Source organism: Bufo bufo, chromosome 3, assembly GCF_905171765.1.
Source record: "Bufo bufo chromosome 3, aBufBuf1.1, whole genome shotgun sequence".
In the NCBI taxonomy this organism is placed as follows: domain Eukaryota; kingdom Metazoa; phylum Chordata; class Amphibia; order Anura; family Bufonidae; genus Bufo; species Bufo bufo.
The window spans coordinates 410618568-410630722 of NC_053391.1; the positions used below are offsets into that span (position 1 = coordinate 410618568).

A 12155-nucleotide genomic window follows, 5' to 3' on the forward strand; every position below is an offset into this window, starting at 1 on the left:
TTCTAACTCTATAAAACACCTGGGAGCGGTTGTGTGTGAGAGGTGGCACTGAAGGAGTGCACGGTGGGTTTTAAGCACCAGTTCTTTGGTTTACTACTAGGTAATTGTCCTGATAATTGTCAGGGTTTTAGTGAAGTTTCATCATGTAGGTGATTTCAGTTTTATGGAATTCTTCACTCAAAAGTCCATAAAAATAGAACAATGTCAGAAGGTTGTCATCCCTGGTGGCTCAGTGGTTATCTGGTCACCCTGCAGCACTAGGATCCTGGCTCCACTTCCAAGCCAGGACAAATTCTGCCTACAGGTTGTAGCTTTCCCCCTGTTTTTGTGTAGCTTTCCTTTTCTTCCACACTCCAAAAAATATATATAATAAGTTGTAATTCAGCATGAAAGCTCCAGGGGAACGGGGAGCAATCTCGGCAAAGTGCTGCGACATATTTTGGGGTACTGTAATAAAATGCTGATAATGGACTGTTGTAATGGCTTCAATGAAGGGCTTTTGGTGATCTGCCGAGAACAGGGCAGCGGCAACTTGTTTCTCGGCTTCATTTGAGAGAGGTCACGGAATGTAATGCAAGCCTATGGCCCGTCTGCACCGAATTAAGCCAAGAGTAACAGTCTCCATTTAAAGAAGCATGGTTTTTTATCAAAGTGGCACAATACCTATATTCTACCATCTGGTTTGTGTCTGTGGTGGACAGAGGGGGACGGGTTTATCTACGTTTTTGTATCTGTCAAAGAGTAGAGTAGGGAGCAGCAGTAGCCCCCAGCAAAAAATTGTAGAGAGGAAATGTGAGGGCTTTTGGTTCAACTACTTCTGAAAACATAATGTTCGTAGGGTGACTATGCAAAATTCAGGCCTGTCACTTGGGTCTCGGTGTGTGAAAGCCAGGAGTTGTGATCGCCATCTGCAATCTTTGGCAGGAGAGATCCTGACACATTCACTTAATGTATATGGTTGCACGGTGTTTGCATGCTTGTTTTCTCTTGTGGAAGTAGCTAAAAAAAAATGCTGTGGCAGATTTACAGATACTGGGGGACATTTATCAAGACCACCACTTGTGCAAGCACTGCATCCTCTCCAGTGTTTTCCTGCATGCTGTCTAGATTGTGGTGGCGTTGCAGTGTTATTACAGCTTCCTCCCTCATTCACTTGAATGGGACAAGCGGCTGTAATTACACTGAACCACCACTACAATGTAGACGGCATGCAGGAAAACACTGGAGAGGATGCAGCAACACAACCTCTGCCAACAGCTGAACGGCAGGGGTGCCAGGAGCTAAACCTAGACCCAACCTGATATCGATGACTAGTGTTGAGCGAAGCGAGCTTCAGATCCTAGATCCAAAGTCATTTGAATGCTGTATGGAGATCAGTCTTCGTACAGTATTCAAGTGTATGGGCTCAAGCGAGAGAAATTAATTATCTCCGAAGTCTTGCTAACTTCGGCATTCAATTTTTAAAATGGTAATCTAAAGTCTGCTTTAGTACCCACTGGTACCTCGGTACCGAAGCTGACTTTGGAACCAAGTTTTAAAATGGTTGAAAAAATCTAATCCTAAAGTAATTCATCAAAGTCCCGCGAGACTTCGGTGATAACGAATTTCCCTTGCTGGAGCCCATACATGATGCTGTATGGAGACTGATCTCCGTACAGCATTAAAACAAAGTTTTGAGTGAAACGTTATTGCATCTGGGAACCGAAGCTCGTTTCGCTCATCCTTATTCATGACCTATCCGGCACAACCCCTTGAAAATGTGGGTATTTATAACATCTGCCTGCACCAGTAAGCAGTGACATTCTGGATATACCGGCACACTGTATGCAGTGATAAAGGGTATGTGCACCTAATACCCATTCATCTAAAATAAAAAGTCTTGCTAAAAATACTATTTTGTGTATACTGCTCCTATTCAGACCTCCATTGTGTGTCTCCATTATTACAGGCTCGTTCCTTTCTGCGCCCTCTGCTTGCTACCCTACTGTCAGGAGATCTGATATGCTTGGCAAATATCATCAGGTCTCGTTCACATGAGCATATTGAATTGCACATAAATACAGAACAAACTCAGAATTCCAGTTTTAGCTGTTTTCATGTTCTTACATCTTTGCTTTATTTTTGCCTCTATTGTGTAAGTATTAATTATTTTTCAGATAAATATTGTCAGGTTTTTCCATCAAATACACATGAAGACAGATCAGAAATTACTTCATATTATTAAAGGGGTTGTCTTGGAATAACTGACTTACCATCCCCTCAGCTTGCATCCACTATAGAAAGAATCATACTTACCTGCTCCCTGCTGCATCGGTCCCGCGTGCTGGCTTCCATGTGTCCATCTTCCAGGATGTGGCTTGTTAACTTCCTCACCGCCCATGGTCACCTGCTCTGCAGCAGAAAACCACCGGCTTTCGTGGTGACTTGTCTCTTGTGGACATGTTACTACTGAAGCCAGTCACCGGCTTCATCCACAAGAGACATGTCGCCTCTGAAACAAATGGATTGCTGTAGCAGAGCAGGCGACCATTCCTGGGAGGAAGTAACCAAGCCATGGACCAGAAGATGGTAACATGATAAGAATAATGGAAAACGCTACAGATTTTCAGTGTGACCTTCACTACCATGTCTCCATATTCAGTACAGTCTATATACTGATTTCATAGAGAGGGTTGGCCATTTTCTGGTCATGGTTGACCAATATGTTTGTAAGATGATTATAAGACACTTCCTAATATAGCCTTTGCTGAAATTGTGCGCCATTTCATATATTTCATAAGGTATGCTGCCTGTTTTCCGAGTCTTTTTTTTACAGTCCATACAATGGCTGCTGATAGAGGGTCATGTGAAAAAGCAAGTCACTTGTATGTGATGTCTCCTGCATCCAAATAACTATCTGTTCTGTTGGGAGTTTAGTTCATGTGTGTTTGAATGGAGGAGACATCACATGGAGATGATTTGCCTGGTCACATGACCCTTCATTGGCAGCCATCTTATGGACAGCACAGAAGATTTACCTAACAAGGCGGTATGGCTTATGACATACAGCAAAGAATACCAATAAAGGCAATATTAGTACCATACAGTCATCTTAGGCTACTTTCACACTCGTGTTTGGTGCGGATCCGTCACGGATCTGCACAGACGTATCTGTTCAGATAATACAACTGTCTGCATCCGTTCAGAACGGATCCGTTTGTATTATCTTTAACATAGCCAAGATGGATCCGTCTTGAACACCATTGAAAGTCAATGGAGGACGGAGCCGTTTTCTATTGTGTCATAGAAAACTGATCCGTCTCCATTGACTTACATTGTGTGAGAGGAGAGGATTGTGGAACATCTAAAATCCCATGGATTGAACGATGAAAAACAGCATGGGTTTACTTTAGGGAGATCATGTCAAACTAATATTATTGATTTTTTTGATTGGGTGACTAAAATAATAGATGGCGGAGGTGCAGTAGACATCGCTTATCTAGACTTTAGTAAGGCTTTTGATACTGTCCCACATAGAAGGCTTATCAATAAATTGCAGTCTTTGAGCTTGGACTCCTATATTGTTGAATGGATTAGGCAATGGCTGAGGGACAAACAACAGAGGGTTGTAGTCAATGGAGTATATTCAGACCATGGTCTTGTTACCAGTGGGGTACCTCAGGGATCTGTTCTGGGACCCATATTGTTTAATATCTTTATCAGCGAAATTGCAGAAGGCCTCGATGGTAAGGTGTGTCTTTTTGCTGATAACACAAAGATTTGTAACAGGGTTGATGTTCCTGGAGGAATACACCAAATGGAAAAGGATTTAGGAAAACTAGAGGAATGGTCAAAAATCTGGCAACTAAAATTTAATGTTGATAAGTGCAAGATAATGCACCTGGGGCGTAAAAACCCAAGAGCAGAATATAAAATCAGTGATACAGTCCTAACCTCAGTATCTGAGGAAAGGGATTTAGGGATCATTCTTTCAGAAGACTTAAGGCTGGGTTCAGACCTGAGCGTATTTTATATGCGCGTTTAACGCGCGTTTTTGTCGCGCGTTTTTATGCGCGTTTTTTGCAATAGTAAACGCGCGTTTGACGCGCGTTTGTGTGATTGACTGCAGTGTCCTATGGCCACAAAATCGCGTCAAAACGCCCCAAAGAAGCTCAAGAACTTGTTTGAGCGTAGGGCGTTTTTCAGCGCGTTTGAGAACCAGGGCCATAGGGAAGCATTGGTTTTCATGTGTTGAGCGTTTTACAGCGCGTTTGAACGCGCTGTAAAACGCTCAAGTGTGAACCCAGCCTAAAGGTAGGCAGACAATGTCATAGAGCAGCAGGAAATGCTAGCAGAATGCTTAGGTGTATAGGGAGAGGAATTACCAGTAGAAAGAGGGAGGTGCTCATGCCGCTCTACAGAGCACTAGTGAGACCTCATTTGGAGTATCGTGCTCAGTACTGGAGACGAAATCTCCAGAAGGATATTGATACTTTGGAGAGAGTTCAGAGAAGAGCTACTAAACTAGTACATGGATTGCAGGATAAAACTTACCAGGAAAGATTAAAGGACCTTAATATGTATAGCTTGGAAGAAAGAAGAGACAGAGGGGATATGATAGAAACTTTTAAATACATAAAGGGAATCAACAAGGTAAAATAGGAGAGAATATTTAAAAGAAGAAAAACTGCTGCAAGAGGACATAGTTTTAAATTAGAGGGGCAAAAGGAAGTATTACTTTACTGAGAGAGTAGTGGATGCATGGAATAGCCTTCCTGCAGAAGTGGTAGCTGCAAATACAGTGAAGGAGTTTAAGCATGCATGGGATAGTCATAAGGCCATCCTTCATATAAGATAGGGCCGGGGGCTATCCATAGTACTCAGTATATTGGGCAGACTAGATGGGCCAAATGGTTCTTATCTGTCGACACATTCTATGTTTCTATGTGTCAGAACGGATCCGTTTGGCTCGGTTTCGTCAGACGGACACCAAAATGCTGCAAGCAGTGTTTTGGTGTTCGCCTCCAAAGCGGAATGGAGACTGAACTGATGCAAACTGATGCATTCTGAGCGGATCCTTTTCCATTCAGAATGCATTAGAATGCAAACTGATCAGTTTTGGACCGCTTGTGAGAGCCCTGAACGGATCTCACAAACGGAAAGCCAAAATGTGAGTGTGAAAGTAGCCTTACCCACATATTGGTCACAGGTAGACCAACCCCTTTTAATTACGCCTTATTCACACAGTCAGTGTTTGGCTTTCAGTTATTGTGATCAAAAACCAGGTGTGGTTCGAAAACACAGAACAGGTGCAAAGTCTTCCATTATACCTTATCTTGGTGAAGGATCCACTCCTGGTTTCCCTTTAATGTAAGCATTTTAAGATAATAATAATAAGTAACTACTCTTTTCAGTTACATGCCTTGTGCTAATGTTGTGTACCTGTTATTTTCTGGATCAGATTATGGTAGCGTATTCAGACTATATACTCCACAACGAAAAGAGCAAAAGAGCATTGAACCAAGAGGGAGCCGCAGCCTTAGCCGAAACTGTACCTTCCAGAATTTAGTTTCACTGATTTAAACGTGGCACCTAGCGGCAGCTGAAGTTTACTACATCATTTACTCCAACATTAGCTCATTTTCCAGCTCATAAAACATTCAGAATTGGTCTTTTAATGGAAGTGATTTGGAGAAGAACTGCCGCTTTAGAGCTGTAGTAATGGATTGTATTTGGCTAACTAACCGGTTGAATTACAGTGAATTTGTTAGTATGGCATGTGTAGAACATGAGAGGGATGAGGGAATTTAGAGATAGAGGGGAGTGGCCCTTTTATATCATTCATCAAAGCACATCTCTTGTCTGGAGGACCCAACTTGCAATTTGCTAATCAAATCACTCTATTTTAGCCTTTATTTTATGTTGTGTTTTATTTTTTATTTTCCCTTGAGGCAAACCACATGGGCTTTGATTCTATGCATTTTAGTTGATAAAAGAAAATCAATTAAAACAGTAACGTTCATTATTTTATTAAAGTGGTTGTACCTATCAGAATAGGTCATCAATATCAGATTGCACTACTTTCTCTTCAAACAGCTGATCGTGAGGATGCCGGGAGTTGGCCCCCCGCCGATCTGCTATTGATCACCTATCCTGAGGATAGGTCATCTATAGAAAAAAGTGGACAACCCCTTTAAGATTAACTTTCACCAATCTTTATGATCCCATTTTGTAGGCTCATAAATTATGCCAGTTTTATCTCCCAGCGAGTTTTTCTGTCGATACAAAATAATATGGTGAAGAGACATATGAACCCCTCAGAAGTGGATAGGATGAGTAAGTAGTGTAGGTGGAAAGCCCTTTAACGCACAGTGTGGTGCATGTTAGTTGCCAGTACCTTTTTTGATTCAGTGGTGATCACATTCATGTAAGGACACCATTCCTCACTAGACCCTGCTTTATTTGGTGTTTCTACAGTTAAAGGTTGTCCAGGATTAGAAATATAAGCTCTCTTCCTGAGACTGCACCACACCTGTCCAGAGGTCATGAGTAGCATTGTAGCTTAGTTCCTTTCACTTCAATAGAGCTGAGCTGCAGTTCCAGACACAGCCCATAGACAGTTGTCATACTTTTCCTGGAAGAAAGCAATTATGTTTTTCTAATCCTGAACAACCCCTTTAGGCCTCCTGCACATGAACGTGTGCGCCCCCCTGGCCATGCTGAGGCACGCAAATTGCGGGCCGCAATGCACAAACAACGACCGTGGGGCAGCCGCATCGGATGGCGGACCAATTCACTTTAACGGGTCCGTGATCCGCCCGCTCCGCAAAAAGATAGAACGTGTTCTATCTTTTTGTGGAACGAAAGTACGGGATGAAACCCCACAGAAGCACTCCGTAGTGCTTCTGTAGGGTTCTGTTCCGTGCTTCCGTTCCGCATCTCCGGATTTGCGAACCCATTGAAGTGAATGGGTCCGCATCCGTGATGCAGAATGCCGACAGAACGGTGCCCGTGTATTGCGGATCCGCAAATGCGGTCCGCAATACGGCAACGGGCAGCACACGTTCGTGTGCAGGAGGCCTTAGGCTACTTTCACACTTGTGGCAGGACGGATCCGACAGGCTGTTCACCATGTCGGATCCGTCCTTCCGCTATTTCGCTGGACCGCCGCTCCGTCCCTGTTGACTATAATAGGGACTGGGGCAGAGCTCCGGCGCAGCACGGCGAAAGACGCCGGACTAAAAAGTCGGACATGCAGGACTTTTTAGTCCGGCGGCTTTCGCCGTGCTGCGCCGGAGCTCCACCCCCGTCCCCATTATAGTCAATGGGGACGGAGCGGCAGTCCGGTGGCACGGCGAAATAGCGGAAGGACGGATCCGACATGGTGAACAGCCTGTCGGATCCGTCCTGCCACAAGTGTGAAAGTAGCCTTAATCTGTATTTTTGTACTGTAAATGTTTCTGTAACAATTCTACACCAACAATACACTTCTTGTCAAAGCTTCTTTCCCAAGGGCTACAATAAAACTGAACATGGTATTATTGATGACCTCTACAAAGGACAGGTCATCAATATCAGATCAGTAGGGGTCAGACACCCAGCATACCCTACTGATCAGCTGTTTTTAGCAACCACCGATGCCAGAAATTAAACACTGGATGGAGCCGGAAGCAGAAGCCTTCCTTTACTGTATAGTGGCCATGCCAGGATACTGAAGCTCAGCTCCCCATCTTTCCGGAACATAGGTCATCAATATCTAAGAATAGTTTCACACTATGCCAGAACAGCCTGTCGGAAGGTTGTGCCCCTAGACTGCTGGAAATTGGCCGGAAAAAAACGCTGTGCGATTCTCAACATATTTGCCAGGTTGAGGCTGGATCTCTGTCGGACCCCATTATAGTTAACGGGGCCGGACGACATTCCAGCAGCATCCGAACAGCCTGCCGTATCTGTTAATGTTACTGTGAAACTAGCCTAAAAACTGGAATACCTCTTTAAGAGATATTTTTGGCATATATCAATAGAATAGGTAGGAGTCCCAGAATATGAACCCAATCTGTTAGAATAGGGATTGTCTGCTGCCTTGTTTAGCACCCTGTGGGAATGGCTCTTTAAAGAAGTAATCTGGGTAAAACTGATGCACTGTGTGATAACTAGTGCTGATATCAGCAGTCACCATGCATGCATTGTGCTTTGAATGCTTCCAAATTTCTTATGGAGCCAATATGTAAACTGAACTTATGTGCTTGAACTGATATCATCCACATGCATGAATTTTGGGGTCATTTATTTTGAACTGTACCTTCTGGGTTGATTGTAACACACGTGCCAATAAAGTAGGGTATGTGACCGCTATAGCCATTATTATGCACAATGGTGTTTTTTTTTTTTGTTTGTTTGTTTGTTTTTTTTTAAATACAGCTTACATAGGACTGCAGATTGTAGAGTCCAAAGTTATTTTTCAAGTTCAAATATTTTGAGAAAAACGTTTCCTTTCTAGATGATGTATAGTTGTCTCACCATCCTGTGAATTAATAAGCACACAGTCACTTTAGTACACCTTTGAATCCTAGACACCAAGTTTTAAGTTCATCTCCTCTGTCATGTTTTTCTTCCTCAGGAATCGACAAGGAGAACGTGGAATTGTCCCCCACCACCGGCCATTCAAATAGCGGCAGAACGCGCCATGGTTCAGCGAGCCAAGTGCAAAAGCAGAGAAGTGCTGGCAGCTTCAAACGTCAAAGCATCAAAAAGATTGTGTGAAGATTTTTTAATTACCCTTTTTATTTATTTATTTTACAGTTCCTTTTCTAAAACAGACTTACCTAAGCGGTTGGCCCTCCAGTGGCCCCGCGCACAATATGATGCTGCACTTAATTTTTTTAACGTTCCCATGCAGTCAGCCATGTCGCCAGAAGATCAACACATTGAAAGCATTGCTTGAACTCGACACCATTTGGTTTCCTCAGCCTTTTTCTTCTTCATTTTTTTTCCTTTTCCCGTTCTCTCCATTCTTAAAGGGAACCATGGTCACAAGCATATCAACAACTTGTGAATTTCAGAATGAAGGATTTTGTAATTTTGATAACGGTGGCCCAGCCTTTACTGCATTTCCTGTTCAAAACAATAGTGGCATTTTCATGAGTCTTTTTGCCTTGTCTTTTTTATTACTGTTTGTGTTTGTTTTGCATTTAACAAATTGTCGAAACTAATCCTTTCTAGTGGCTTTGGTGGGAAAAGTATCTTATTTAAGCCCTCCCCCTCTGAAATCACTTTTAGCTGTGGAATTTTTTTTACCTATTTGCTTAGAATTAACTTCCCAGTCGGGATTTATTTTTTATTTTTATTAACCTAATGGTACTTCAAAAGCAAATATGAGACTGTGTGTGAAAGGGGCCACTACTAATTTGATTTCTGGGTACTTGCAATAAATTTCTCAAATGAATTATATTTTTATTCCTATAAAAATATGTTGATCTATATTCCAAACATTGCTGTTAAAGTATTGAAGCATTTCTGTCATCTTAAATGCACCAGTGATTTCTGTCCTTAAAATGCACTATTTCTAAAAGGCAGATTGTATTCTGAAATAGAATCATTTGACATGTTGTGTAAATATGTGTTTGTATTAATTTGACGAGAAAAAAAAAAACTGTTTTAAAAGTAAAATTGTGGTAAGTAAATTGCTTGCATCTGAGTAGTATAAGGGCTTTAACTCCTTTCTGCTTGACGATCGTTTCCTTAACCCTTCCAGAGAGAGGTGTTAAAAAGAATTCTTGCACTTAAGGGCATAATCTTTTTGAAAGATCTATGCCCTCACGATGATTGGGGCATCATTTGCAATGGAGAAATAAACAATTCACCCTTTGGCGTGGTGCACTGTTATGTGCAATGTTAAAATAGTAAAAAAAATATATATATATAAAAACTCAGGCCTTATCGAGGTCGATATGAAGCGGTACGCTTAAACTGACAAGAACCTTCTCGCTGTGGCTGCGAGGAGCGGCATCATGGAACCATTGATGCACTTGGTTTTGAAGGAGCAGTCACATTGTATTATGTAGAAACCTGTAATCGTGATAAGTAAATGCTATTTAAAATCCTTGTGTTTCTTATTGGCATATAGAATGTCAAATCTGCTGCACATATTTATAATACTAATGCTGACTTATGAAAGCAACACACAACTATAGGTCTCCCATCCGACAGCCCCTGCCTCCGCAAAGAAGCCAATTCATGTGTTCCCAATAATCAGTCTTAGAAATATTGGATTGGTATGGGGTCACCCTAGTTTATATGAACACATGTTCTCTCACTGTGACATATTAATTCTGGATTAGTGTGTAGTATTTACAGTGACTGACCAACCATTTGATACTCTACCACTACAGCATAACGGAGGATAATGCTATTCGCCAGACTTCTCAGCACTGTACTGCTGTAAACACCAAGGTGAGGCCATTGTAGGACAGGGCTTCAGACATTTGTCTAGTATATTCTTAACTCAGAGGAAAATTCTCTTTTTTGACGATATTAAGCAAAAGGGAAAAGACATCTAGGTGCTTGCTTTTAGGGCTCAAATATATTAACTGCTGAACATATGTATAAATGAAACACAAAATGAAACGATGCTCTTCTACAACTTAGGTCTTGGTCTGAGGACCAGGAATGGCTTTAAGATAAGATACAAATATAATTCTATGTAATAAGACTATAGAGTGATTTAAGTGTATTTCAGTAAATCAAACTCCACAGCTAAACTAATATAACAATGGTACAAATATGTGTTGGGTTTTAATACGTATAGCACATAATCTGCATTTAATCACATTATAAAGTGTAATTCACAGATGTAAATAAGCTCTTTTTTATTTTCCCACTTGATTTTGTGATTATTTTTTTTTGTACATTTTGTTTACAGTCCTGGAAAAAGAAAACTGTGGACAGAAACCTCTTATGCAAACAGTCCACCAAAATCCCATTGTACTTTTGTTTAGCAAATTCACAGGATGGGGTGTTCTTGAAAGGGTCGCCACTGTCCAGTGAGCTGGACGACACGGGTGCACACATGACTTTGTGTTTCCTTGTCTTTTGTGGAGCGATGAATCAGAATGGCCCAACGTTGCCTGAAATAACCAAATATGCCCATCAGAGATGAATTGCATGCATACTCTCACTATCCCATCATGATCTTTTCCGTTATTGGCGGTCAGGCTAGGGCAAGCTTATCAGTGGCCAAGAATTACAGAAACCTGACCGTTTTTGTTTTGTCACATGAGATTCCCAGTCAAATAGACACCTCGTAGTCCCATTCAACAAAATGTGTGCTTAAAGCAGCCACTAGATATAAAATACACACAAAACCCTGTCGGACAACTCTTTTAAAAACCCCAACCTGATTGATTCAGATATCTTCTACCATAAGACAAGGGTGGAAGGGATATTCAACATCCATCAGAATACATTTTGAGCATTCAGATTCTAACGTATTCAGCGACAGCAGCAAAATACACAAATACATGACATGTCATAGTGCACATCATTAAATAGAATCTGTCACCATGTAATACAACCGCCTTAAAGGGGGTTATGCCATGCTTGATGTAAAAAAATAATAATCAGACACCATATAGTACATGACAACACCTTTCTAACACAGCTAGAACCAGCCCTGTACCTCATATGGGTCCAGAGATCTTCACATTAATTGCTCTGCTAGATTATCTTCAGCCTGGCAGCTCAGAGGGCATGTCCTTTCTGCTGCAGCTCTCTCTCTGTAACTGCCACAGGTTCTAACAGAACTTATGAAGAAGTTGATTTAAACTGAGCACGTTCGACCAGCTCAGTAAGACGGACAAAAAATAAGGAAAAGAACAAACAGCAGGTGGCGCTATACAGATACATTTTATTGAATAGCTCACTGGCTATACTACATTTTTAATTACATGCTATTACAAAAGTATTCAGATCCAGGTGCTGGTTTGAAATAATGACATTTTTGTCTTTTGAGCTATCCAGCTACTACAGTAGGTTGAGTAGGGTCCTCCATGGTGACAGATTCCCATTAAATGAACCATGGGATGGATAAGAGTTCTTACACCTTCTCTTCAAAAAGTTATGAAAATTTGTCTTGAAAAATGAAGCAATGGCTATCATTGGTCTGCTGTAGGCTTATT

General features: G+C 41.6%; 1 protein-coding gene across 4 annotated transcripts in view; it reads left to right on the forward strand.

The window, feature by feature from the left end:
* NF1 (neurofibromin 1) overlaps positions 1-11686 on the forward strand; it is a 259226-nt gene extending 247540 nt beyond the window's left edge. For 2 of the 4 annotated variants that reach the window (XM_040424878.1, XM_040424880.1), the window contains one exon: positions 8600-11686. In XM_040424878.1, coding sequence (XP_040280812.1) covers positions 8600-8742 — 143 coding nt within the window. In that variant the 3' untranslated portion in view covers positions 8743-11686. The remainder of the gene's footprint in view (positions 1-8599) is intronic. The other 2 variants (XM_040424879.1, XM_040424881.1) reach the window with 1 other exon arrangement.
* Positions 11687-12155: the final 469 nt, after the last annotated feature.